The sequence below is a fragment of the Odocoileus virginianus genome, chromosome 10 (genome assembly GCF_023699985.2).
Source record: "Odocoileus virginianus isolate 20LAN1187 ecotype Illinois chromosome 10, Ovbor_1.2, whole genome shotgun sequence".
NCBI lineage: Eukaryota > Metazoa > Chordata > Mammalia > Artiodactyla > Cervidae > Odocoileus > Odocoileus virginianus.
The window spans coordinates 41,223,713-41,251,392 of NC_069683.1; the positions used below are offsets into that span (position 1 = coordinate 41,223,713).

General features: G+C 52.7%; 1 protein-coding gene across 3 annotated transcripts in view; it reads right to left on the minus strand.

Moving 5' to 3' along the window:
• Positions 1-2,412: 2,412 nt before the first annotated feature.
• USH1C (USH1 protein network component harmonin) overlaps positions 2,413-27,680 on the minus strand; it is a 47,925-nt gene continuing 22,657 nt past the window's right edge. Inside the window, exons 15-26 of one of the 3 annotated variants that reach the window (XM_020904757.2) lie at positions 23,758-23,807; positions 19,747-19,899; positions 18,601-18,717; positions 17,574-18,056; positions 14,246-14,365; positions 12,816-12,866; positions 10,086-10,127; positions 9,550-9,603; positions 9,114-9,213; positions 6,042-6,148; positions 4,623-4,678; positions 2,413-3,611 (exon numbers count right to left, since the gene is read on the minus strand). In XM_020904757.2, the coding sequence (XP_020760416.2) occupies positions 3,485-3,611; positions 4,623-4,678; positions 6,042-6,148; positions 9,114-9,213; positions 9,550-9,603; positions 10,086-10,127; positions 12,816-12,866; positions 14,246-14,365; positions 17,574-18,056; positions 18,601-18,717; positions 19,747-19,899; positions 23,758-23,807 (1,460 nt within the window). In that variant the 3' untranslated portion in view covers positions 2,413-3,484. Of the gene's footprint in view, positions 3,612-4,622; positions 4,679-6,041; positions 6,149-9,113; positions 9,214-9,549; positions 9,604-10,085; positions 10,128-12,815; positions 12,867-14,245; positions 14,366-17,573; positions 18,057-18,600; positions 18,718-19,746; positions 19,900-23,757; positions 23,808-24,914; positions 24,989-27,680 lie in introns of all 3 variants that reach the window. The other 2 variants (XM_070473444.1, XM_070473445.1) reach the window with 2 other exon arrangements.

The window sequence follows — 27,680 nt, forward strand, 5'->3', positions numbered from 1 at the left end:
CGATCCCCCACTGTCCGCAGCCTCCCTTTATTTTATCCTCTCTTCTGGCCCAATCCAGTAGCACACTCTCCTGGCTCTTCTTTCACTAACCAGGGGCTCAAAGCCCTTTTTGTCTCACTCATCCGGTCTTGATAAGCACTGATAAACTCATTGACCCTGAGGTGCCAATAACTAAGAATAGCTGGAGATGAATTTCAAAGGGTGAGAGTCCAGGCATGAAGGAGCTGAAGGCTTCAGCAGCAGTAATTGTAGGTCATACGAGGAAGTAACCATCCTTGAAGAACAGAACATTCATTGCTCTTCAACTGTGGGAAGAACTGTCCTGCTAACAGCCTAAAAACAGAGACATACCAATGAGGGTTGCCCTGCCCCCTACAGCTCAGAGTGGAGAAAGGTATGGGCTCCTGAGACAGAGCACCTGGGTTTTGAATGCCAGCTCCACAACTTCTTGACTGTGAGACTTGGTGAAAGTCACTTCACCTCTTTCTACCTCAATCTTCTCTTAATAAGATGGGGTTGATGATGGCAGTCCCTACCTGGTGGAGTTGTTGAGGGGAGTAGATGAGCTTACCATAGAAAGACCAGTACCTGGCAGACAGCTGATGCTAAGTGCTGCCTGTTAACATTGGGCTCCTTGGTGGGGTGAGGGGGGCTGCAGCATCTTGGTCGTTGCAGTTTGAGGTGACAGACACAGGGTCCAGCTCAGGGATGGCACATAGGAGGTGTCAGCACATAGGAAGTGTCCCTCAAAGGAGGGAGCCCTTCCTACGGCATTCACTTTGGAATTATCGCCAGAGCTAGGTTAGGAGCCAGATAAGAAAACATAGAATTCCTCAGCATGGTTGCTATCTCTGGGAGCCAGCTGTTAGGAGGTCATCATGGCTTTGTCTCTAATGCGATTGGAAAATCCAACAGTTTCTCCCTCTCTCGTTCTTTCTCTCTCTGCTCCTCCCATTGATCATGACTTGCTGCCCGCAAGTCTGCCCTTGCCTCAGCCACCTTGTTGGGTGGTATGTGACTCTGCCCCCACCTGCAGCTGACTGGACAGCTTCCCCCAAGACCACACATTCAGGTGAGTTGGCCCAATCAGATTCTGCCTCTGGAACTGAGAATTGGGAAATGGTGGTGGAGCTACAGCTGAAAGGTCATCTAGAATTAGGTAGAAGATGGTGATGCCTGTGTTCAAGGTGAGCTCCGAGGATGCAGAAGAAGCTGGTGGCAGAGACAGGAAGCCTAGTCAGAGAGAGCTGCTCCTCTGAGGCATCTTAAATCAGAAACACCTTCTACTCCTCAGATGGCCTGGGGACCCTCGGCTCCTCGTCTTGGAGCCCCATGATATGCCGACCACTCTTCCTTGGAGCCAGCCTGCGAGCTCATCCCTGGACCCTGAACCAGGAGGGCTTCCACTCACCCCCTGCCAGCCCCTGCAAGCTATGCCCTTCTGCCTCACGTCCTTGTCACCTCCCATGAGGTTTTGCCAGATGTAATTCCATGGATGGAGTGGACCCCCTGAAGCTGCCTTGCTCACATCCTGTCTTGGTGACTTCAAGAGAAATAGCTGTGACCATGCTGTCTGTGAGAGAAACTGGGATACCTCACACCTTGAGGTGACCTTCTGAAGTTGCAGGCTTCAGCTACACTTTCTGGAATTGAGCAAAGTCCCTGCCACACAAGCTTCATTTCCTGCCATCCTTCTGCTGAGAAGACACTGAAGAGCCCAGCCTGTCTCCAGCTTCCCCAGTCCCCTGCTCCAAGCCAGCTCCTAGCCACTGGATCACATCCTTCAAGTCAGTCCCAGATCCCGGCACCCAGATCTGTTTCTCATTCTTGAATAGGAAGCAAAACTACATGAATTTTAATTTGACAGCCTTGAACCTGCTGTCCAAAGCCACACTCACTCCTATAAGCTGGAAAAGAAGTCTGCTTGTTTTATTAATGAGTTCAGAGTAAGATTGTGGCATCAGTCTCGGCAGCAAGGAGATCAGGAGAGAGAGAGGAGAGGGATGGGGGTGTGTGTGGGGAGAGAGAGAGAGAGAGAGAGAGAGAGAGAGAGAGAGAGAGAGATCCAAGAGTCAGGTCCTAACAGAGTTCAAGGGAGGAGTCTCCCAGATTCACTGGGCCAGAGGGATGACAGAAGAGTCTGGATCACAGGGCCTCTTCAGAATGGCTGGCTGGCCCCTCCCTTCGTGTTGGCCTTGAGAAGGTGGCCCGAGGTGCTCCTTACGCAGCCCTGCTTCAGGGTCAGAGGAAGTTTGCCATCCTTGGGGGGCGGCCGCGGGTTTCCAGGGAGCCTGCAGGCGGCTGTGTCTCAGATGGTTCCAGGCATGATGATCAGGAGGGTGGAGCCACAGCTCACTGGCTTCTAGGGCTGAATTTGTTTTCTCCTCTGAACTTCAGAAGAAGGTCCTGCGGGGAAGAGGAACAACCCAGGCGGGTGCAGGCCTGCGGGCGGGCACTCAGCCGAGGGCAAGGCCAAGGGCAGGGAGCATACACTGCGCCCCCTGAGGCACCTAGCCCTGCTGGCTTCCAAACGCCCCTCTTGGGGCAGGCCCCAAGCAGCCACACCCCAGCCATAGCCACGGCACACAGGAGCCTGGGAGGGAGCAGAAGGGACACCGGGGATGAGGTAAGAGGGGACCGGAAGGCAAAGGGGCCGAGGTCCCTCGAAAAGAGCAGAAAGCAGGTGACAGAAAACATAGAGCTGCTGAGGCCACCCCGCAAGCCACAGCCACAGTTGAGGTCAACTGACTTGGGAGCATGAGGCCCTAATGTTTTGAGAAACTTGTAACAGAAGAGTCAGCACGTCCAGGCTGCCCCAGAAGCTGCCAGCTGTGGGCTTTAGGCCACACCAAACACCAGGTTCACGGCCACCTACCAGCTCTGTCCATGGGCACCGCCCTGACACAGGGCAGGAAATACATCCCAAAGCTGGGCTCCACAGCGTCCCACAGATAGAGTCCAGTCAAGGGGAAGGGAAGGCGCCGAGGACAGTCTGGTCTGAGCCGGGCTCAGGCCACAACAGGTCACCAGTCAGATAGGCCAGCCCTGGTTCTTTGGAACAGCTTCAATTGCTTCTAAACTGCCCTGGCTCCACCCCAGCACAGTGTCCTGGTGGAGCTCCCAGAGGGTGGGCTCACAGGAAGGGGAAATCCAGGTTGTGCTTCTTTTGGGTTCTCTCAGCCCATCATGCCTGGTTTGAGGCGCTGCCTGTGCCCAGCAGAGAATGGTGCTCACGGGGGTGTGGTGGGGACCCAGGGCAGATCCCCAGGGCTGTGGTGAGTGAGGACACCCAGGTCTTAAGCATGCTACAAACTGGGCTCTGCTCAGCTTCCCTGAGCAGGAGGGCCTCTGAGTCCATAGAATTCCAGCGTCATCACCAGCAGGCCCAGGTGGCACTTCAGGGATGGCACATCCCCTAGACAGCAGTCCAAAGAACCTGCTGGCTGTGTGGGCAGCAGACGGCCATGACATGCAGCCTGCCTGCCTATTCACCGTGGGGGCTGCCAGGCTCCAGTTGCAGGAGGAACCCGTGTCTAAGCATGGAAGCATGGTCTTCGAGGAGCTTTCGGACCGGTTGGGGGCTTTCAGCTGCAGAGGAGGGAAGAGAGGCGCTACATACGCAGAGCGGAGCAGGAAACACAAAACAGGGCTCGGTTATTCCAGGCAGAGCTCCTCCGACCTCTCCCTTCACTGGGCTCCTGCTATGGGTCCTGCCTGGACCCTGGGTTCCAGAATTAGTTGCTACAAGACCTTGATTTCTCTAAAACATACAGGACTCAGCCTCTGCTGGGAGGGGGAGCGAGCAGGCACAGCTGTGACAGGCAAGCACAGAGGTGGGGCAGGTGATGTGATGAAGTGAGGATGAAGGCCAGTGACAGAGGCACACAACAGAGATGGAGAGAGAGACAGAGGCAGAGACAGAAAAACAGATGCTGAGAGAAAATGGATGCAAAAGGGTGGCAAAGGTGGAGAATCCGACTCAGAGCCAGAGTGGAGAGAGGGGAGAAGGGGGAGAGGGACGAAGGGAAGACGGATGCAGGGGAGAGGAGTGGATGGGAGAGAGATGGACAGGAAGGATGGGGGAGTGGAGGGGGAGGAAAGACAGAATGAGACAGAGATATGTACACAGAGACTGGAATGAGACACACACAGAGAAAGACAGACCCTGGACCAAGGAAAACCTGCAGGGTGGGGCCAAAGCCTACAGTCCTGGCTACATGAGGCAAAGTAGCTAAGGATCAGGAAGCCCCGCCAGAGAACAAAAGACACAGAAGTCTTTAAACTAGCTGGTGATGGGGCCAGAGATGAAGGGTTGCTGGAGAATCAGAAATCTGAGGCTTTGTCCCTACTTCGTTGTTTACTTGGCCTGTTTTCCACATGGAAAGAAGAATTTGGACAAGACGGACTTGGAGACAGCTCTGGCAATACTTGAGGACTGTGATTTTGTTCTAGGCTTGCTCTAGACGGGGAGCTTTCTAGGATCAGTTACTACTAGATGTTGTGTGCTTGGGCTGTTCCTTCAAGCTGGAAGAGGGCTGGGGCCCGGGTGAGAGAAAGTGGCCAAGATTCTGGAGGAGGAGGAGGATGACGACAGAGTGGGCCAGGCGCACGCACACACTTACAGCTCATCGTCATATTCCTTGGGGGGACAGACGGCGACGACAAGGTCGATCCAGTCCTGTGGGGGGAAGCTGTGTGACTCGGGCACGCTCAGTGGTCGTGGCGTGTCTGCCCCTGCCACTCCGTTCCCATGCTGGGTACCATGGCCCAGGACCAGCCAGCTGGGGTCTTCTTCCCATGGGAAGGTGGGCCCAGGTGGGGCTGGAGGTCCTCCTGGTGGGGAGGACTCTCACAGTGCAATCCTTCAGTCTGGGGAAGCTTCCAGTCTCTGAGGTTTCAGAACCACAGAGACCAGAGTTGCCAGGTCCTTGAATGATACCAGATTCCAAATGGTGATCTGTGGACCACAGTCAGGCAAAAACCTCAGAATCACTCAGGAAATTTCTTCAAATTCTAGATTCATGGACTTGGTCCCTAGAAATCTGAGGTTAGGTCCTGGGAAACAGCATTTTCAACAAACTCCTTAGGTCATTCTGATGTACAGCCAATTAGGGAACTTCAGGCTCTTTCTGCTCCTAAAATTTAAAGTCCCTCAATGGCATCACCGCCATCCCTAGCTTGTTCCTCATTGTCCATCCTTGCCTTGGGTATATCCAACACAAATTTTGTGGAATATCATTAGGCCCCTCTACCAGGTAATCGTTCCTGATATTGAACTGAAATCTCTCCCCAGGACCTCCCTCCATCCAATCCAGTTCTGCCTTCAAAATCACAGAAAACACTCTGTTCCCTCTACCCTAATGCAGCACTTCAGATAATCAAAGACAGTCATCATGTTACCCGTAAGTCTTCTCTTCTCCACATCCCTTCATGTGGGTCCCAGGCCCATCTGGTCAGCATCCTCGGCACTGAACTTAATATCTCAGGCTCGGCTGCCTGCATACAGTTGCACAGGTTGTGCATTGCACAACATGAGCGGGCACCATTCACATGGTAGTCTGTAGGAGAGCACAGACTCTGTGCACTCCCAGTGCACAGCCTGGGAGACCTTACATGGCAGTCCTGACCCAGGTGGGTATCTAATGAGCCAGAGCAGACTACCACCAGCCCCTCCTCCATTCTGGGCCCTCTACTTCTGTTAATGCTTTCTAGTAGCCCCAAGCACTCTTTTGATTCCTGTTTGGCATGTACTTAGTGAAGACTTTAAGTCTTTCTCTTGAATGGGTTGCCATATCTGGTCTTGTGACGTCTATTTATGCCACTTGGTTTTTGTACTCAAGGTCAGAAACTGACCTTCTGAATTCTGTTTTGTCAGATTAAGACCACTGGCCAGATAGGATATGTGGGTGTCACCCAAGAGTTACCTGGACCTTGCATATCTACCCTGGGATGGGGCACCCTGATTGTAAGGTCTGGCTGAAGAGGCCAAGGTTGAGGCAGGCAGACCAAGGAGGGAGAAGGGAGGGAATTTTTGTTCTTACCCCTTGATTCCAGGCCTTCTGCAAGGCAGCCTCAGCCTCAGCCAAGGTATAGTCTGTCACAATCTTGCCATTGATGGCCATGATCTCATCCCCTTTCACAATGCCACCTGCAGGAAAGGAAGGCTGACATACAACTGGGCTGTACGTGGAAAACAGGGCGTCACTGTAGGGCCGCAGAAGGGGCCTGACTCTTGGGTTCAGAAAGCTCGTGTAGGTTCAGAAAGCAGGAGGGGAAACAACTGACCAGGTTACTCGAGGGCAGCACTTCCTTCCCACCCCCTCACACGCCCTCCCCCAGCTCAGCAGAATCGGGACACCAGTGATGAGTTACTGCCAACCCAGCTTTGTCCCTGTGACGGCAGAGGAAGGCTGACCTGCATTTCCGGTGAGGTTAACCAGAAACACAAGCTACTTCTGTGAGCCCTCCCTCTGTGCATCAGCCGTTCTGGTTGGTTTTAGGTCCCTGAGCCTGAGCTCTTTCCTGCCTCAGAGCCTTCACATGATGTTTCACCTGGAGCACTTGCCCTCACTCTTTCATTTGTTCCAAGTCTGAGATAAAACTCTTGAGAGGTCTTCTCTGACTCACTCCCCACACTCAGTCTCAAGTGGATCTTTCCTATTATTCTCTCATAACATAGTATTCTCCTGGTCTTTTCCTGTACAGCATTTTCACGATTTGTTATCATATATCTATTTGTTGATTGGTGGTCCCTCCTCTCAGACTGTCAGCTCCATAAGGGCAGGGATTGTATTTTTGACTCACCACTACATATCCAGTGCTTAATGAAATACCTAATACAAAATAGGAATTCAACAGATAATTCTTGAATGAATGAAGGTGTTCCTGGATAAGTGGACCGATGATCTGATAAGTTGGAGAAAAGCTGAAGTTACAAACTAGATAGAAGTATTCACTGCAGGACTTGTCAGAGCCTTGAACACCTTAATATAGTATGTTTGAGCATACTAATATGCACTGTGCCTCTCCAAGAAGTTGACTGTGCATGGTTTCCCCACACACCTTCAATGTCGGAACCTCTCCTTACTTTTCTGAGGACTTCCTCTCAGTCCTGGTGTCCACAGAACATTCTGTGTTATGTTGACACAGTTTACCCAGGAGCCTCATGGGCATGAAGGCCTACCAGCCTGTGGTATGTGCTACTGAAGATGGTGGCTGTGGTGGCTTAAAACACATGCACTCCTGGGGGAACTTTCACCAGCTGCTTTATGTCCAAGCAGTGCGGGACCAAACTGCAGGCAGCAGCTTCTTCTGGGCAGTGGGCCCGGGGAGAGGCAGCTCTCAGATTTTCATCTTGTACAAACCCAAGATGGAGCCTCAGGGCCAATAAGACAGTGCTCGGGCTGGGGCTTCGTAAGGAGGGGAGGGCCCAGGAAGTCACCCGGCCATCCTGGTGCTCTTTCCCTGATAGATACGGCAGACAGGTGGGGCCGAGCATCAGCCCCTCTCTTAGCTGGTGCAGGAAAGGAAGGCAGAGGAGGAGGCTGTGAGCCAGGTGGGCAGAGGTGGGCCACGGCAGCTGCCTGCTTGACCGGGAACCCCTCCTATAGCAGAAATGAAGGCTCAGAGTGTGGCTGTGAGGGACGAGGTCATGAAGGCCATGGGAGGCCGGGCTGGGCTCACCCAGGTAACTCACAGAAGCCTGGTTGCCACCGTGGTCAGGTCACCTTGCCATCACTCCACCTCCTTCCCCAGGCCTGCACCACCCTCTGGTCTCACCTCAGCTTGTGGGAGAGACTCCAGCCTAGCACTGTCGAGAAGGCATCTGACCCCGGGATTCCCTGCAAGGGTGTGTGGTGTGTTCACTGCTCAGTCATGTGTGACTCTTTGCACCCCCGTGGACTGTAGCCCACCAGGCTCCTCTGTCCATGGATTTCCCAGGCAAGAATACTGGAGTAGGCTGCCATGCCCTCCTCCAGAGGATCTTCTCTACCCAGGGATCAAACCTGTGTCTCCTGCATTGCAGGCAAATTCTTTACCATCTGAGCCACCAGGGAAGCCCTCTTTGGCCTGCTAAGGGACTCCTCCTTCAAGGGCATCTATCCCTCCTCAAGGAGTCAGGAGTACAAAAAGGCTGCCTGGACTGGAAGAAGAATTCATTAGTGGTGGCGTTTTGGGCACGGACATGTGAATGGGTTGATCGTTTGAAGCATGAGTCTGTGCTGGGTCCACAGAGGCTTCACTCATTAGCAGGGGCTGTTTTTTGTTGGTAAGGGGATCAAAGCAAAGCAAGAAGATCTGCTGCAGAAGGTCCCAACCAGGGGTGGCACTTGTGCTGGCCAGTAAAACAAAGGACCAAACTGTTGTGTCCAAGTGCTGCCTCCACTGCTACGGGTTGCGGGCCCTGAACCCTTCCTGTGCCTCAGTTTCCTGGGATGTGAAATGAGAGTGATAACCATGTCTACTCTCAGGGTTGTGTATGGATTAAATAGGTTAATGCACATGAAATACTTAGACACAGGCTATATGCAGGTACTTAGAATAACATCTGGCGCAAGGTTAGCTCTGGACAGACGTTGGCTCTTATTGTTGTTAAAAGCACGGGTCAAGTTTCAGTGGTTTCTCTCTTGCCTTTACTTGTGCAGTCCTCTCTGCCTGGAAAGCTCCTTCTCTGCTTCTCAAGGCAAGCGTTGACTTACGTTTAAAGGCTCAGCTCAGGCATCACCGTCGCAGGGAGCCCTCCAGGCTGCCCCCTTTCCCTCAGTGGGTTAGGCCCTCAGGCTTCCCACAGCTTCCCTCCACCCTCTCAGTCCTTGGCCAGCCCATAGCACACCACACTGTTACAGTCAGCATTTGGTGATTCTGAGGATGTTTCCACCCCTAGACAGGGAGCCCCTGGAGGGCAGAGTGGTGTCTGAGAAGCTCTGTGCCCGCAGATCCCGACACCATCATGTGCCTGTGGGGAACGTGTGGGACTGGTGGACAGATCCAACGGGGACAGCATTTCTGAGAGCTGTCAGCCTGCTCCCAGCAAGCTGCTGTTTGCTTTCCTGGAGGAGCCGGTATAACCATCACGCCATCCCCAAACCTGAGCACGGCTGGTCCCCACTCACCATGCCGCTCAGCAGCTCCGCCCTCGTAAACGGCGGAGACAACCACCTTCCCGATCGGTGAGTCCACACCACCTTCCAGGGCCAGGTCTAAAGCTCCCTCCTGATGAGACGGAAACAGGCTTTTGGAGTCAAGCAGACAACAGACTGTGGGCACCTGGGCACCCAGGACCCTCTTGTCAGGGCCACAGAGAGGGCAGGAGAAGTCATGGGGACAATGACAGGCAGTGCCATCAGCAAGAAAATGGGACGTGGGCACCAAGTGGGGCCTGGGCATGTGGTCCCGCCAGAGGAAGGGGGTCCCCGGGGGGTGGAGGAGAGTGGGGATCTGAGAGGTCACCCAAGAGTCACTTTGAGAGTAGGAGAAACAAGGGACCAAGACGGGAGGGGGCAGGGACAGAGAAGCGTGGTCCCCGCCCAACCTCCGTGTGCCCCATACCTTCTTAATGCGCAGGAGCCGGACGTCCTTCCCCATGATCTGCTCCGGGGTGAACTAGAGGAAGAAGACAGGGGTGAAGGATGCAGGTGGGGGCAGGGGTGGGAGGGAAAGCCAGGCATCTGTGGGTTTGGGCCCTGGAGGCCCTGGAGAAGGGATGGACAAGGGGACCCTGCCTGCCCCATTCCCATCAGTCATCAATTGGGGGCCCCATGGACGCCCATACACAGAGGTGGTTTGTCCCTGGGATTATTGCGAGGACTGGGTGATAGCAAGCCTGGTATCATCAGCACAGTGCCTGGTATGTAGTTAGTGCTCAGCAAGTGTAACTATCATTATAAAGCACATGCACACCCAGTTCACAGCGGAATGCTGTTGGAGAGGAGCCTTCACAGGCAAGAGCCTCCTCGGCGCTCTTCACAGCCCCTAACTCATCCCCAGGACCCTCAGAGCCCAGAAGGCATCACCACCAAATAGACCATAACCCCCCGCCCCCTGCTCCTGGGCTTACTCCCCAGGGGAGGAGAGTCATCTCTCACCATGGAGTAGGGGTCGAAGCCTTCCTCGTATTTCCGGAAATCCTGGAAGCAAAGAGAGAGTGTTAGGGCTTCGGGCTCCTCCAGGGGCAATGCAAGAAACAAGCTTAGGGCGAAGGAAGACAGGGAATGGCTGGGAGGTAGGGAGAGAGTGGCGGGGTGAGGAGGCAGCCGTGGCCAGCTTGGGGCAATGTCGCCCCAACAGCCAGAGCATCTGTCTGGGAGAAGCAGGAAGCTTGAGAAGCATTTGAAGGACCCCAGCCCTGTTCCAGAGAGGTGGGCATCTGTGACTGGCAAGGGCACCTGCTGATGTCGAGGGCAGCCTTCCTGAAGGTCTCCTTGCCCACAGCTTTAGGTCTTTCAGGCCCTTTCTCAGTCCCTCCAAGCCCACCTGAAGCCAGGTCCAGGTTCTGGGGGCAAAGCCCAGCTTTTCTCCACCCACTGCTCTGACCCCCAAAGAAGGACGAGACGGCTCAGGGGCCTTCCTGTGGAAACCAGCTACAGCATGATGGGCGTGGGGAAGGGACGTCAGGCACCCAGAGAAAAGGGGGTGTCTGTGCTTGTCCAGTGCCCGGTACCGTTCTTCATGTCATGCTTATCTAGAAGGCAAGGCTCCCCCAGAACTCTAGCCAAGGCAGGAGGCCGGGGACCCTCAGCTCAGAGGACCTGGCTTAGTGGGGGCTGTGGGGGCAATAGCCCCAAGAAGTAGAAACAAAGTCATGAGAAGGGAGAAGGGAGGGCAGAGTCAGAAATCACAGTCTTTCCAGGAGTCACATGCAGAGAGCGGGAGCCCGGGGTCCATAGACTGAGGGGCTGGGTACCCCAAGCCTGGGGGCAGCAAAGCCTCAGTCAGTCCCCGTGGCAAGGTGGGTGCAAAGGAGAAGCCCTGTGACAGACGCCCATACAAGCTTTGTTAAGTGGGGCCACCCCCCAGCACACAGTCACCTGGGCCATACAGTGTCCCCTGGGGCCTGTAGTTGGCATCATGGGTGGCCACAGCCCCCTCTATGCCCAGCATGGAACAACCAATCTCAGGGAACAAGACAGGGGCCAGAGAACAGCAGACAGATCCCTGGGCATCTGCCTCCCCGGCCTCCTCATGAGCCTTCATCACTCAGGCTCACCCCAAATAGCCTGGGGGTCTCCAGCCCGGCCCAGCTCTGAAGCCACTCCCAGGCTGGCGTGTGGGTGTCAGGGAAGCAGACAGAGGAAGGGGTGCGGCAAATCCATGGGCAAGAAGGGTAATGGCAGTACGTGGAGTCAATTCTCTTCTACCAAGAGGTCTCTGCCTGCCCATGGCTGTTTCTTCTGGAAAACTGGCCATGGGTCTCCCTCTTTCCCGCCCTCTGAGAATCTGCTCTCAGTCACAGGCCAGATGGCAAGGACTTGTGCCTTATGTGAATTCAGATGAGAGATCTACAAGCCACTAGCGCCGGTCAGTCCTTGAAGAGGGAGTTAGCCCTTCCTCCAACAGTTGGCGACCCTGGGACCCAGAGAGGTGATATTCGTGACCAAGAGGGTGGTAGAGGAGTTAGGAGCCTGACTATGGAGCCTGACCTCCTAGGTCAAACTCAAATATGGGGTCTGACACTGGCTGTGCCACCAAGGGCATGATTCCCAATCTTTCTGCACCTACCAAATGGGGATGATATAAGCGCTTACTTCCTAGGTTCTGGTAAAGATTAAAAGAGTTAAAATACGTAAAGCATTTACAAACAGTGCTTGGCACAGCACACCTTGGGCACCTGTCACTGCCCAGTGGCTACCTGTCAGTGCCCGGCCTCCTTAGAAGGCCCCCCTGTCTCACTGTACAGTTGCTACCTCCCGTTTCTTCCCTGCCTGCAGTCTGTTTCAGCCTGTAGTCAGATATTAGGCTATTGGTGAGCATGTTGGTGGGCTTCCCGAGTGGCTCAGTGGTAAAGAATTTGCCTGTCAATGCAGGAGACCCAGAAGACATGGGTTCAACCCCTCGGTCGGGAAGATTCCCTGGAGGAGGAAATGGCAACCCACTTCAATATTCTCGCCTGGAGAATCCCATGGACAGAGCCTGGCAGGCTCCTAGAGTCCATGGGGTGGCAAAGAGTTGGACATGACTGAGCACGCACACACGAGGATGTTGGCTGCAAGATCTCCATCTTGGGCTCTTTCATCAGCAATGAGATGGCCAAACCAATGGCTGGCTCTGAGGATGTAAGCCCCAGGAGGTGGGAGAATAAATGGTTGCCTGCCTGAACCCACTCAGGGACCAGCAAGGTCTTCTGCGGGCCCCGTGCACAGGAGTGCCCCCTGCAGATAGAGGTCCTTGGTCCCCACTTGGTTCCTGATGTTGGTTTGGGGCCAAGTGGGGTTTGTTGAAGCTGTGATCTGCCTTGAGAAGGAAAGGAGGGGTAGGGTCAGGGAAACGCCTCTGGCAGCCCTTTCTCTCTACGGCTGGAGCAAGCAGACATCTTGGCCTCTGCGACACTCTGAGCCTTCCCTCTTCCTGCTCCTGTATGAACCAACGGCAGCAAAAGAGGCAAGTCCCCAGGGACCTGCAGCTTGCTCAGCTTGGGTGTGGGGTCTCAGCACCCCAGGACCCACCTTATATGAGAACCCCCCAGCCCCGAGCCACAGGCTGCCAGCAGATGGTGCCTGGGGCCACCTCAGAGCTGACAGGCACCCCCAGAGAGGTCGCAGTGGGAGGGGCAGAAGGAGGTGCAAAGGACCACAGACACACGACGGGGATCCTTTTACTTGTCGGAACGCTGTCTGATAAACCACCATCCTCTTCAACATCTCCTGTGGCTGCCAGGAAAAAAAAAAACAAAAACTATGCTGGACTCTACCAATATGTCTCGTCTGCCCCCTGGTGCCAGGCCTTGGGCCTGCCAGCCTGGGGCTGCCTGGCCAACATCCCTCCCCAGACAGACGCAGCCTGATTTATGGTGGAGGGGGCCCTCAACACTCCCAGACACAGCAGCTCCCAGTCCCAGGCGAGCAGATACCACCCCTTGTCATCAGCCTGAAACGCAACGCGGAGGTATCCACAGGCTGTCATGGGAGAGTGAACTTTCACTCTTTGGGGAGCTGAGGGGACAGCTAAAACTCAAAATAAGTATCAAAGCAGCTCCACTCTGACATTTGGATAGGCTTTCCTTGAGAGGGGAATATAAACTCTAGCACGGCTCTTCCCACCATGGGTGGGAGGCCTGTCAGTGGCCAGCACCCCTGGAGGGGGTGCACCTGAATACAAACTGGCTCAGTCATAGGTGACAGGGGGGTGGGTAGACCGTCCCCCTCCACCTCAGGCCCACACCCCATGCTCCAGCCCCAGGGAGGAGTGAGATGTGAAATGGAGAAGGGAAATGGGCCAGCTTTGCTCACTGCCCCATCTGAGGGTGACCCACCACAGGCCTTAGGGGCTCAGGCCAGAGCAACTGGAATCGCTGTTGGTTTTGGCAAAATGGCAAGGAGATAAGAACTTGGGCTTAAGATAAGAACTTCAGACTCCAGTCTGAAAGACTGGAGTAAATAGTCAGACTTGGCTCTGCCTTGGATAACCTACTTAACCTCTCTAAGCCTCAGTTTCTTCAAGTGTTGAACAGCGGTAGCAAAGGAACCATCTCGCTGGATTATTGTGAGGATTAAGTGGGGCCTTACAGAGCCTGGGACTTCCCTGGTGGCTCAGATGGTAAAGCGTCTGTTTACAATGCAGAAGACCTGGGTTCGATCCCTGGGCCGGGAAGATTCCCTGGAGAAGGAAATGGCAACCCACTCCAGTATTCTTGCCTAGAAAATCCCATGGACGGAGGAGCCTGGTATCCATGGGGTCGCAAAGAGTCAGACATGACTGAGCGACTTCACTTTTACTTTACAGATCCTGACACATGGAGGCTGATAATAATCAGTGCTGTTATTATTCTTAATTTGAGCTGGCGCTCTAGGCCGTTTGATCAAGTGAGGAACAGGAATTTCACTGGTTGTGGCAATACTCACCCATATGGATTCACCGCCTGGCTAATGAGAAGGTTATTAGTTTTATGAAGAGTTATTACAGAGTTATTACAAACTCTGATGTGAGTTTGAATCCCACCTCACTTTTCCTCTAGAGGCAGCAGCAGCCAGGGGAGACAGCCCATGTCCACTCCTCTGAAGCAGCCTTGCAGGGGACTCGAGGGGCTTACCAGGACCTCAGATTTCACAGGTGGCCTGTAGACATAGTTGGACTCCTGGTGGACCATGACTGGCTTGGAGATGGTGGACACGCCAGGGCCTCGTGGAGGCTGTGGGCTTGGGCAGAATGTCTACAGGGGTTAGTTTAAAGAAAGGCCCATGTGAGGTCATGAGATGAGTGGCCCAGGCCAACCACGGCACTTTGACACACAGGCAAATTCACACCATGCACTGAACCAGCCTGGTCCATTCGCCCTGTGGGATGTCCTAGGTGTGTGACCTTCAGCAGAGGGATGAGAATTCCATCGGCTACAGTGTGTCCTGAGGCCACAGAAACATTTGGGTGGTTCCGAGGAATCAGGGACTTGAGCCGGAGCCTGTTGTGGGGGCGCCAGCAGGCACTGCCTCTCAGAGGAGACTCTCAAGGCTCCCCCTCAGTGGCCACGGGTGCCATCCATCCTCTTCTCTTCCTAAGGAGGCGGCTGCAGTTCCCAGACTGCACACGCAGCATCTGCTGCTCCTGCTGGGTGGGCACAGAGTCCCTGGAGGCGGGGGGGTAGGGGTGGACCAGTAAGCACAGCATCAGGAGAGCTGATGCAACATGTCTGCTTGGCTCTGACCCGCTTGATCGTCTTGGGCAAGACAAATAGGGTTACAGCCCTGCCCTAAACCCTTCATGGGTCCCCAATGACTACCAAGCTCCTTGGCCCAGCCCCCAGGGGCTTGTCTACCTTCCTTGGCAGTCTCATCCTCACTCCTTGCCCTCCTCACACTGCCGAGATTGAGCCTCCAAACTGCTCAGCTCTCTTGCCTTGAGGGTTTTGCACATGCTCTTCCCTCCTGCTTTACCTGCCCAGACGTTGGCTTGGGTGTCACCACCTTTGGGGACCATTCCTTGAGTTTTTCCTCCCCACCCCCTCCTGCAGTTCCCTCATCTGCCCTGGTGTGCGGGGGTTTCCTGCTGACTTGGCTGTCCTCCCACCAGACTCAGGACTGGGCTGTCCATCTTGTGCTGGTTCTCAGTGGACAGAGTAGGAGTCACTAAACAAGTCATATGAGCAAATGAAGGACTTAGTAGGTAAGTGGGCACCTGGGACAGGGGGTAGACAGTGCCCTGGAAACCTTCGTCTGGCAGGTGCCTGTGTGGCTGACACAGGTGTTTGTTTCCCCCACCCGAGACCTGCTGGGGGCAGGGCTGACTGTGCAGACGTGTGATAGTCCACACGTCCTCCTGCAGCCGAGGACTGATGACCCTCAGCCGAGCATGCAGGGAGGAGGAGGATGGGCAGGGTCAGTGATGCACGGACCAAAGTGCTGATACAGGAGAGATGAAGCTAACCGAGACAGCTAACCCCCAACCTTCATGGCTTTTATGTCACTTAAGACATTTAGGGTCCAATTCTTCAGAGGCTCCTTGTGTGGGGAGGAGCTTCTAATCTTCTCTCTGCTCTGATCAGGAAATATCAGTGGGAACTTCATGATGACTGGAGGAATCTGAGCAAGTGGGACCTGGTTTTGAACCTGGAGCCTGACTCAAAAGGCTGCAGGTTACCTCTGATCTCATGGTTGCAGTTTTACCCTAATTTTCTTGTACCCTGATCTGTCACTGATCATAGGTAATCTCTATTGAGCACCTCCTATGTGCTCCAATTATTAACTTAGAATGAGTTCATGTATTAATTCATTTGATCCTCATAATAAGTAGGTGTCATTAGCATTCCTATTTTATAGATGAGGAAACCCAGGCTCAGACAGATGAAGCAATGCATGCCCAAAGTCATAGAGCCAGCGACTGAGCCAGGATTCAAACCTGGGTAGTTCCTTCTTGTCATTGTTATGTCCATGGCACCTGCAATAGCCTTCTCCCATCCTACATGTATCACTATCCCCCAAGGCTCAACTCTAAAGAGGTGCCATCAACCTCCCATAAGAATGAATCCCTCCCACAGCGCCTAGCCTGTGTTGCTGTTATAGCTGATTCCCGCCTGGTCAGTTGTTAATCCTTTAGCTGGCAAAGTCCTGGAGAGCCCAAGTGCGCCAACTGTCTCTGTGCTGTCTTCAGCTCTGCTCCCTGCAGCCTGCTGCCATGGCCCCGACACAGAAGCACAGGGAAGGTGCTCAGCTGATTACTGAGTTGAATTCGTTGAGGGAAAGCTGCTGCCCCTCTTGGTGGGGGCCCCTCTCAAGAAGGATGCTGGCTTCTGTGCCAGACTCACTCGGCCTCCTGCAAACCTGCTCTGGCTGGGCCTGGGGGCAAGACACCCTTGGAATGCCAGACTTCTGTCAGGGCTCAGGGCTCAGGACCCCACTGGGAGTCCCTCTGAGAGGCTCCTGCTGGCAGTTGCAGCCTTGTCAGCATCTGGTACTTTCTTCGTTCCCAAACTCCTTCCTTGAAGCACTCCCGAATGCTCTGAGATGCTTAGTCTGCACTTCATGCAGGAACCCAAACCCCGGCAGCAAAGGTTAATAAAAATAGCTGATCAGGTACTACTAACTACCCTGCCCTCAAACCCCACTCTTAGTTAACATGAGCTGCTGTAGTTCTGACTGAAGTCTTCCCTTACAGCTACTGGAGCAGAGAAATATTTTGTTTTTCCCTCCCAGGGATCAAAGCTCTGTGTCTTCACTGTGGATTGCTTCTTAGTCTTTGGCTAAACAACAATTAATGAGGAATATGTTTTTTTGAGAAAGATCACTGTTCTGCCTGCTGACATCCAAGAAAAAGGTCCCCAATCTTTTAGTTGCAAATTTGGAGCTTTCTAGGAACTATCAATTTTCATTTTTTTCCATAGCTGGCAGTTGGCCAGAAATTTCCGGGTATTATGCTTCAAGCTAATATAGTTGGCTAGTGTTGTAGAAAACAGCATGGTAATGTCTTAATACTGCAGTGGACAGTGTTATCACCTCATTTACAGAGTCTAATACTGCTTCCCTGTTAAACAGAGGATTCATTCACCACATTCAAGGCTTTCTGAGCTAATATCAAGAAACGACTAACTGGCATATAAATAGAGCTCTGGCTCTTCATTAACAGAGCCTTGCAAGTGCTACAGTGAAGGTTACCAGCTGGTACTAGCCAAGAGGAGCAGAGAGAACAATCAACTTGCTCATCCCAAGTATCACAGGCAATTCACCATACCATGCAGCACTTCAAAATCAGCAGAAGCCATACGCATGCAGGAAGTCCACAACTGCAGGCTGGGGAGCCAGTTCCTGGAAAAGGGGCTGGGGTGGTGTTTCCTCCCACCTGCACTCGCAGGAGCAGAGGAGGGCATGGGAAACAGCAGCCCGGCCCACTCTTCCTGCTTCCCTGCGTTGCATGCAGAACAGAGGCAGTACCTTCTGGGTGGGTGGGAAGCTCCGATCGGGGACAGGAGAGTTGGCAGGCTTCCCACTGTGGTTCTTGGCCTCCCAGTCCTCTGCTGGGTTTCCTGTCTCCCCAGTGCGGAAGGGGTGATTGCCCAGTGCTTCTTCCAGCGCCGAGGGCAGTGGGCGGGTGGGAGTGAGGTCTTGGGTGGGAATGGAGGGTGGGGGAGGGATGGGAATGGGGGGTGGAGTGCGCTGCACCCAGGGCGAGGAAGAGGCACTCACGCGGCCTGATGAGGGCAGGACAGGGGGCGCGGGGACCTTGGAGGGTGGGTTGGAGGGTGGAGGGTGAGGCATCACAGGCAAGGCAGAGGCAGTCTTGGGGGGATAGTAGAACATGTCCAAGGGGATGTCATCCAGGTCAGTGGTGTGCAGGTGCAGCCCACCTGCGAAGCGTCTCAGGGGCGGGGCCAGGGGAGACACAGAGGGTGGGGGAGGTGGGGGCCCTGTGGTCATCTGGGGGTGGCAAGGAAGCTCTGTCACGGACGAGCGCTCCACTTCACAATACACCGAGTCTAATGCTCATCTGTTTCTCTTGCTGTTGGAGACCCACCACCCTTGAAACCCGAACCTTGGAAGCGGGAGGGGTGGTCAATTCTCTGCCACCTGGGTGCCCAGCTGATCCCATACCAGGTGGCCAGTAGGGGGCACCAAAACGCATGCGAGTGATGAAAAGGCAACCATATAATTCATTATCTAAACTGGAACGCATATGACAGGGAAAAATACACCCTTAATAACTATGCCCGGACAGAAGGCCTATGGATCATCTCAGATGAGCTGGGACTTAGAGGTCACTCTGGAAATAAGCCCAGAAATACAGACACACCTCCCTCCTCAAGAGGGGCGCATGGAGTGGGCTGGTCGGCAGCCCTGGAGGGTGAAGCTTCTCAGTGGCCCGGCTGCCTCCCTAGCATGGGGACATGCCGCCTCCCACCATCCCCAGGGTGGGTGGTGTCAAAGGCAGCAGGAGGGTCTATGAGGACAGAAGGGCTGTTACCTCTGAAATTTCATTATCAGCAGAGGAAATCTGCTCAAGGCGTGTCTGACAGAGCCTCTCCACCCAATACTGAATCTTTTCCGACTCCTCAAGGTCTTCCCGCTCTGTCTCAGATACCTGGGACCCAAGGCCAGTGCAAAATAAAGAGGACGGAGGGCACCCTGAGTCACACATGGACAGCACACTCAAGTCAATAGTTCAGAAGCACTTCTTAAAAACCCAGAGTACTGTTGAATGTGTCAACTACCTAGAAAAAGTCCTAGGCTTGTTCCACCTGGCCCCAGCAGAGGAGAAATAAGGGAGAGAGGTGTTGGGGTGTTAGCTTACAGCAGGTATAGGCAAAATTCGAGAAGGGGCTTATGCCTTGCATAAGATTAGCTGTCTTTAGGATTCCCACTAACTCTGAGGCTCTTAGGATTCTCCAAAAATGGTCCTTTTGTAGGCACATTCCAAGAGTCCAGCTTTACTGCTTGTTTCTTTTCCCCCTCATTCCAGGCTGCCTTGTCCTCAGGAGCACAAGTTCAATGTTATCTTTAATTCTGTAGCTAATTTGTTCTAATGTCAAATCTAATGCACTTCACATTTTCCAGGACTTCTCTGGTTTTGTAATCTAATCAGCTTGGCATTCTGATTCACAGAAGCTTTAAAGAGAAGCATAACCTGAGTTGTTGATGGAGGTGGGGCTCAAACTGACCCAGATCTAATGACAGGTGAGTAGAAGGCTAACTTCAGATCTACAGTCTGGGCAGAAGGGTTAGCCTCAGACTCAAACCCTGAGCAGGGAGGCCAGCCTTACAGCCATAACAAGGAGGAGAGGCCTAGTCTTGCACTCAGTTTGGTGGGAGTGGGGGTTGAGGACAGACACAGACCTCTAGTCATGTGCAAGGAGGCCAACCAGAGACCCACAGTCTGGGCAGAGAGGCCAGCTCTTGAGCAGTCTCAATCCCAAACATACACACCTTAGCCAGAAGCTAGTCTCACTCTGGGGAGGTGGGAAGATCTCACCCTCCAGCCTGGGGAGGGGGCTGGGCTCACTCCATCCTCAGACTCCACCTGGGAACTCTAGCTGATTTCCTGAGAGCATGGTGGGGACCAACCAAACTGTCCCAGGGATGCTCCCTGGCCTGAGAGCAGGACACGTCATACCTCCTGGGCCAGTCGGTTGATCTTCAGTTGCTTTTCCTTCTCCAGCATTTCCTCTTTCTCTTTGTAAAGCTTCTGCTCAAACTCCAGTTCCTTCTTATTCTTTCTCAACTCCTGAAGGCTATCATACTTGGCTTTCTTCTTATCCTTTCCTTTCTGAGAAGATGTGGCATTGTTTATACAACAAGGGTTACAAAGCATTGTTGACACTGGCACAGCACAGCAAACAGGGCATTCAGACAACAGCAGGCACCTCCCTCCCATGAGTCCCTTTCCTAGGTCTGCTCAATCACACTGGGCACTGGGGTTCAGGTTTAGGACAGGCAGGACGCTGCTACCCATCGCAGAGTGAGACACACTTCCTATGCCGGTCAGAAGAACTGGCTTACTAGTTCACTAACAAGCTGTGTGACCTTGGCTAGGCTCCTTAACCTCTCTGGGCCTGGTTTATCTCACCTCCAAAATGGGGGAAATACCTGCCCCACAGGTTTGCCATCTAGAGCCAATGAAATAACATCTATGAAAGCATTTTGTAAGCTTCCAAGTGCTGTATTTTAAAAAGGCACTGTATTTATTTCCCAGTGTCTAGACATAGGCCTTCTCCATTATCTGGATGTTCAGACAACACAGATGCATCCTGGTAGATTCTAGAGAAAATTTGGGACAGCTGGCTAAGCCTCGTTTACAGAGATCCTCTGTCCTGAGCTAGAGGAGAAGGGTGTCAGCCTCAGACCTGGAAGCCCAGAACCAAGGACATCAGATTTTGTCCTGCTGCTTAAACTCCAGACCATGTCCTCCTGCAGAGTCCAAACTAACTGTTTCCTCTGAACTAGGTAGACTAGTTAGAAACTATAGGACTGGGAATTGGTGTGGAGGGACAGGTAGGAAGGATGGCCCAAGTGTTCTTCACTGGCCATCAGGGTTCCAGAGTATTGGGGGAGGGAAGTGGAGGGCAAACAGACTTCTTTTTCCTGTTTGAATTAGACCACAAAGCCTGCTTTCCTAGCTGCTTCTCCCATGGGCTTGCAGGGAAGCCGAGGAGTAAAGAAGGAAGAGAGTTAAGACTTATGGACTGCCTGTGTACCAAGAGGTTTACATTGCTTATCCTATCCATGGGGCTTCGCTGGTGGCTCAGATGGTAAAGAATATGCCTGCAATGCAGAAGACCCAGGTTCAATCCCATCCGTAGGTATTATCCCCCTTCTCTTGATGAAGGAGCTGAGACGCAGAGGTGAAGTCCCTTGCCTGGTGTCAAACATTTAGTGGTGGTGCCAGAATTTGGACTAGAGTCTTCCAGGTCCCACAGTTTCCCCACTGCACCCTGAGGAGCTGGCGGCAAGGGAAGCATGGCAGGAGGGAGTGTCGGCCCCTGGACAGGGGCCAGGAAACAGCATCAACTCTCCAGGGAAGGAGGAAACCTGCATGTTCGCTGAACTCATCCCCACCCTCCCAGGCCTTCCTGGGTGAGGCCTGCTCTCAGAACTCCCGAATCATCCCAACATTCAAGGCTAGGAATGAGAAATTGAGTTTCCCAGCAATGGACACACAACTTTGTCCACAGCTAGAGGGCCTGATGGATCATTATGGACCTGTGACTGAGTCATTCTGTCTCCCTTCCTAAAGACAACCCCCAACTCTGTGCACAGGTGCTTTGGAGATGGTCCCCCATCTAGCAGATGGGGGCCCCACCCTCAGAGCAGTCTGTGAGCCACTTGAGAAAATGGTTTTCACTGCTTCAGAGCCCTGCTTGGTTCCTTCTTACCTGTTCACTAGACTCTTGGCTCAGTTGATAGACGAACCTCTACCATCACATTATTGATTCAGACAACTCCCCAAGAGGAGTCAGAACCATTCTGCCCAATGGCAGCTTGCTAGACTAAGGGCAAGAGCTCCCACAGGGACCATCATAATAGGCATGGCCATTCTACTCTTTTGTTTTTTTTTTTTTTTAAAAAAAAAAAAACACCAGTGTTAAGAATTTAGAGCTAGGACTCCTGGGTGGGGAGGGAGATGTGACAGTTTTTGTCTCATTTCCAAGAAAAGAGCACCTGCTTACTGAAGAAGAAAGGCAAGCTGCCCCATAGCATCGCCTACTGGTCTCATAGTAGCCTTTTCCGTATGGGTTACTTAGCTGTGTGTGAATCTGCCTCTCTTGCCAGACGGCAGGCTCCAACCAGTAGGGTTGGTCTGCTTAATTTACTCAAGCAGTCCTGGGGAAAGGACTCAGTAAGAACCACAAAGCCTTCGGGCACCGGAATAGACTTTGTGAGGCCACAGGCCTGGGCTCCTTGAACCCCAGAGGGCCCAGGAAGACTCTGAATAGTTATCTTTTCAAATAAGAGGAATTTTGTGCATTGCTGACCACAGCCCTGGAAGGCCACTTGTAATACCTGGGGACTTGGTTCCAGCTGCTTGGAGACAAAGCATCTCACATAACTCTAGAAAAAAAAATGTCAGTGGATTTTTAGAGTCAGCATGAGGGACATAATTCTGTTGTCCTTTAGTGGTCAGTTAAAGTCACTGCAAATACTCCTTCTGGTCCAGACTGAGAGGAAAGGCAGATGGGGGGGAGGGGTGTGCTCTTGCCTCTACCTTCACGTGATTTTTCTCTTTTGGAAATGAAATGAAAACCAAAACACTAGCGATTTCTGGAATGACTAAAGGGTAGAGGAAAACAGGCTTTCCTCTTTGCCAACAGCGATTCTCAAGTGCTGCGATTTCTGATGGGAGGTGTGTGTGAAGGAGACACTAGTTCTTTTACATTTACCTAGTTATTAGTGCTTGGAAAAGAATTTACCTGTACATCTCCTTTTATTGTTTTTTCAAGTAAAATCCTCTGTGTGTGTGGGCATGTGTGTTACCCTGTCCGGTAGAGATAGTATATAGAGAAGAATTAGAAATTGAACCCAATGAAATATCATAAGCCATAGAGTCAGCCTGTAAGATGAAAAGGACAGCCCATGAGACCAAGACCTTTCTGGGAGAGGGGCAGTGTAGAGAGGGATCCCCTGAGATGCTCTGTTGTGCTTATTCAATGCGATACAGATCGTTATCTGTGCTCCTAGGTAAAGACATTGACCCCTGTCAAGAGTAATACAGACATCTATTATCTTAACAGTACCATGTTACAGGAAGGGGGTGGTTGTTTCCAGCACATCAGATATTCCCATTTTCCAGGCAGGGAGATGTTACATATCATCAAGGTCACCCAGCTGCCAGTGCTTTGGTTTCTGGGGAACTGACATCCTGCCAGAAAGAGCCAGTCGAATGATAACACCTAAATTAGTTCACCCAGATTTATGTTGATGCCTGATTTCCAAATACCAAGTCATTCTGAATGTCCAATCTACAAATATTAACAGCAGCATTTTCATAATCAAATGCCAAAGTGATTTAGGAAAAAAAAAAAAAAGAGGGAGCTTTATGGGGTCAGCAGATAACAGGAATAAGATTTAGAGAGAAAATTCAAGGCCCCAGAGGCCAGAAAAATGCATTATCTTGGGCACATGCAGGGAAATTTCTAGGATAGCGCTAGGACTGGTGCGACTTTGAATCCAGCCTGAGGCAGAAAAATCCCCACCCTGGAGCCAGTCTGTGTCTGGTGCAGTCAGCCTCATAACCTGTCCTGCATGCACCCAGTTGGATTTTTCACTCTCTCTGACCTTGGCTTCTGCTCTTAGCCTCTGGTTCTACTTGACAGAGAAACAAAGCAGATTCCTGCCATGGCTCTGCCCTGCCCCATGCCCAGTGGGCCTGGTGCTGACCCAGCGGAGCCTGATGGTACCTGGGCAGGTCTCCGCCTGTGAATACTTCCCCCACGGTGCCTCTGTGACAGCGCCCTATCCTGTGACATCAGCCATCAGAGAGGCACAGAGGGGATTAGCCGCCCCCCCCCCCCCACCCCCCCCAGTAAACAGCTGGTCACACTGTTGAGAGGCAACAGGCAAAGAAACAAGGGGAAAGGTCAAAACCCACAGCAAACTCAGCGGCCAAAAGCATTCAGTCCTGGCCTACCTTCCGAATGGTTGGGAATTTGCCATCGTAACGATAAAACCAGCCAAAGGCTATAAGAACACAGAGAACAAAGCGATGAGATGCAGATCAGCTTAACCAGGGCATCCATGGGCAGCAGCCAGGAGCTGGGTTCCCAAAGAACGTGCGGCTTTGTGAGATGAAAGCAGCCCTGGCAAATCCAATAGCCGAACCTCACCCTCTGCCTGACTCTCCGCTTACCTGGCCTCACCCAGGTTGTAAAGCAGGCCCAAGGTAACCCAAGAAACAGCCCGATTCCCAGGCCCTGGGCCGCTGTCAACTGCCTCCCCCTGGACACTGGCTTCAGAAGTCAGTGCCAGAAAGTCCAAGACAAAGCCCCTTGTAGAAGGATGAGCTTTTCCCCATCATAGGCACAGTCTGCGAACACAAAGCCCCATTGAGTGAGGCCTCTCCTAACCGGCGTCGGGTCCCTTCATCCAAAAAACAACCCCAAACAAAAGGGAGCCTGGGTCTCTGCCTAGAATGACCATCAGACAGGACAAAACTGTCTTGCCTCACAGTGTGGTCCATGTCCTCAGGTTTTAACGTTGAAAGAGGAGACCCTGCGGGGTGGGGGGAGGGGGTCAGCCCTGGGAAGGATGCTCAGGCAGCAGTGGGCAGAAAAATTGCCCCCAGAAAAGCATATCCCCACCCAGGCCAGATCCACAGGCCCCTGCCTTCCCCAACAGCAGCATGAAGGACAGGCTAATATCGCAAGGCTAAAGCTCCCTGACCAGTGGTGATGGCTTAACAACACACTTGACCAGCCTGAATTCTGGAACAGGATCTAGAAAGCGCCTTGCTGGAGCCAGCACTCTGCTCTTAGTTGCTGGATGTTGGGGAGGTCTAGAGGGCCCTAGGGGAGAGGCCAGGGCACCAGAGGAGGAACCTGGGCCTGTGGGGTATTAAATGTTTGAATCAGCAGTTCCAGCTGACATTTCAGCCCGGGCATAAGTCTTTTCCTCGAGGTTTTGTGGGCAGTGCTTGAACCAAGCCGGGGATTTGGAGGAGCTTCCCAGACTCCAGAAGTCCCCACCACGTACTGGGCCCACAGAGCTGAGAGTGTGCAGGGCTCGCAGGAAGAAGCGGGCAAGGCAAGCAGAGCAGCAAGGCCAGGGAGCGAAGCAGGGGCCGCAAACCTGCTCTCCCCGCTTGTCTGTGCCTCCGTCCAGGTCATCTGCTGGGTCAAACTCGGGGTCCACACCCAGATCATCTACCCAGGAAAAGAGGAGGAAGCTGGTGAACCAAGAGGAACTTGGAAGACCAAGGGGCTAGAGGTGGTTGGGGGAGCCTGGGGGCTTGTGACCAGCTTATTCCATGAGAGAGCTGGGAGGTCAGGGGCAGGAACAGGGCTCAGGAACCCAGAACAAAGGTTTCTTGCTGTGGGATGGTACGTGCAGCACTTTCAGCCTTAGAAGCTCTCATTTCTCTATCTGTACATGGGGCTAATCTGATCTGATGGCAGCATGAGAACGATTGTGCAAGGTATTTGGTTGACACAGGAGGGGTGGTGCTGATGACACGAACACCTGAGTATTTACCAAGGGCCTGCAATGGGAGAACAGATCCTCCCTGCTTCTTCTGATCACCCTGGGAGCTCTGGGTCCCCAGGGGATGTCAGGACTGTGTGGATGGGCAGCAGGTGGAAGTTGGGATCTTAAGGAAGTGAGGAGATATCAAGGAGTAAAACTAATTAGGAAGACATGGATTTTGACCTAACGTGGAGAACACCAAACCGCCTGTTCCAGTGGTTTCTAACCCAGACTCTGGCCTCCCTGGGGCCCTGGAATATTTGAGTCTGTTATGAGCTGCTTATTAATATTTCAAAATATTAATGAGAAGAACTTGCCCATTAACAAAGGAAAAGGTTATAAGTATTAATAAGTTCCTTTGCTTTTGGCTCAGTTTATATTTACTCCACAGTGAAACACTTGCTTTCTTGCTAATGAGAGGGATTACTTAATGAAACAATGAACACAAAAGGATGACTTAATAGTTTGGTAGGAAAAAACTCAGCTTCTAAACCATGGGGTCTAACGGGGATGGGGTGGGGGAGGCGCTACCAGATAGGGTCCTTGATGGGGAGAGATGGCTAGAAAGCTCTTATTTAAACTTCTTTATCTCTCAAACCTTCTTCCAGCTCTGGGATCCTTAAATACCCCTCTGCTCCCTGTTGCTTTTGCTAAGGAAAGCTATTTTGGGGCCTCTGTGATGGCGTGTTCTGGCTTTGAGGACTCCATGTAATGTTGGGGTTCTCCTGGGTCAGTCATGGGTAGGCAGCCAGATCCCTGGGCAGGGGGTGGAGAGGAGATCAGGGTGGATAATTAGGATGAACTGCTTTATTTTCCAGGCAAGAGATGTTCCTCACTCTTTCCTGTCTGTTCAGAAATGCAGGGTCCACATAGGCAGATACTTGAGTCAGATAAATAACCTGTCAGCTGACTGGTCCCCCAAATTGAAGAGTGGTCAGGGAGGGGCAGGCTGCAGCCTAGTTCTATCAGCTCAAGAAGACAGCATCCCAACCTCCCAGCAATGGGCAAGAGGCAGGAATCGGGCTGGCTCAGAGGCCTCAATGTATTTCCTGACCAATCTCCAAAGCAGAATTAAACTGCCAATGCAAACGGAGGTGGATGGGGTATAGCCACCTCAGCTCAGCTGGCAGGCCCTGGTCATCAGTCACGTGCTTCCCGGGGTCCCCTGAGAAAACACTTATATCTCGAGCAAAGGGAAAGTTCCTGCTCCTTTTATTCGAGAAGATTGATTTGGGTTAAAAGCAGTGAATAAATAGCTAGAGAAAGGGTTTTTATTTTCTACAGTCCCTGAAAGGGTGTGTTTGCTCTCAAGCCCAGATCCAGTTTCTAGGAAGGTACTAAATTGACTAGGATTCCTTTCATAAGAAGCAATTAAAATTGATTCCTCTCCTTTGGAAGCTCCTATTTCACTCCTAAGAGCAAATTAGCTCCCTGTCTAAAATACTGATTATTCACTGAGAATTTAGCTCAACTAACACCAAATGTCATGGGGTAGCTGATGACAGCGTGCTTTGTCCTTGGGAGAGGACCCGAGATGACACTGCCCTGGTGCCAGTAAGGAAAGTGCTGGGGGCTGTTTGCCCTGCCCCCGGGAAGGGCGGCATGGAACTATCCAGACGCCCTGCACCTCTTGTGGACCCAAGTGGCCTGTGCTGGCAAGGAGATGTCCCTCCAGGGCTCAGTATAATCCACAGTTGGGGCCACAACTCTCTGGACCCCATCACAGGATCCCATATGGCTGATGCACAGCAGAAGTGGGGGAACCATGGTTCTTGGATGCAGATTCAACCCCTTATCTGGAGGATCCCAGGTCAGCTGAGCACAGTCAGCTGGAATAGATTCTGCCCCATGTCAGGTACAAATCAAAACAGCTGGAAAGTCAGAGTGAAGGCCCAACCAGGAATCCTGGACCTGTGACCGCCACGGCCCCCACACTGCATCGCTCCTGACTCCCCACCACTAGCCCACGGGAGAAGCACTGAGGCTGAACCCCCTCCTCTGCCCCTGGAAGGGACATGACATCCTGGGAGCTGAATTGGAGAGCAGTTGGATAGGTGAGCAGTTGGTGGGGGCCTGGACTCAAAGTGGACGTGGGATCATAAGACAGATGAGGAAAGATGGGAAGGGTAGAGGTTGCTGACGCCCCAGGAAGGCTGAAGCTTGGTGCCTCGGAGGGTAGCACAGTTCTCTCCCCAACTCCACCCTTGGAGTGGCGTGACTGCGGTCCATGCACAGGGGTGCAGGTGGTAGGGGTGTTCCCAGGAAGCTCCTCCCACAGCTACCCATCAGCCTTGGATCACAGGGTCCTTCTCTCATGTGAATCCCTTCTGCTTTTTCTTACCACTGTTTTACCACAGCCCCAGTTTAGAACCT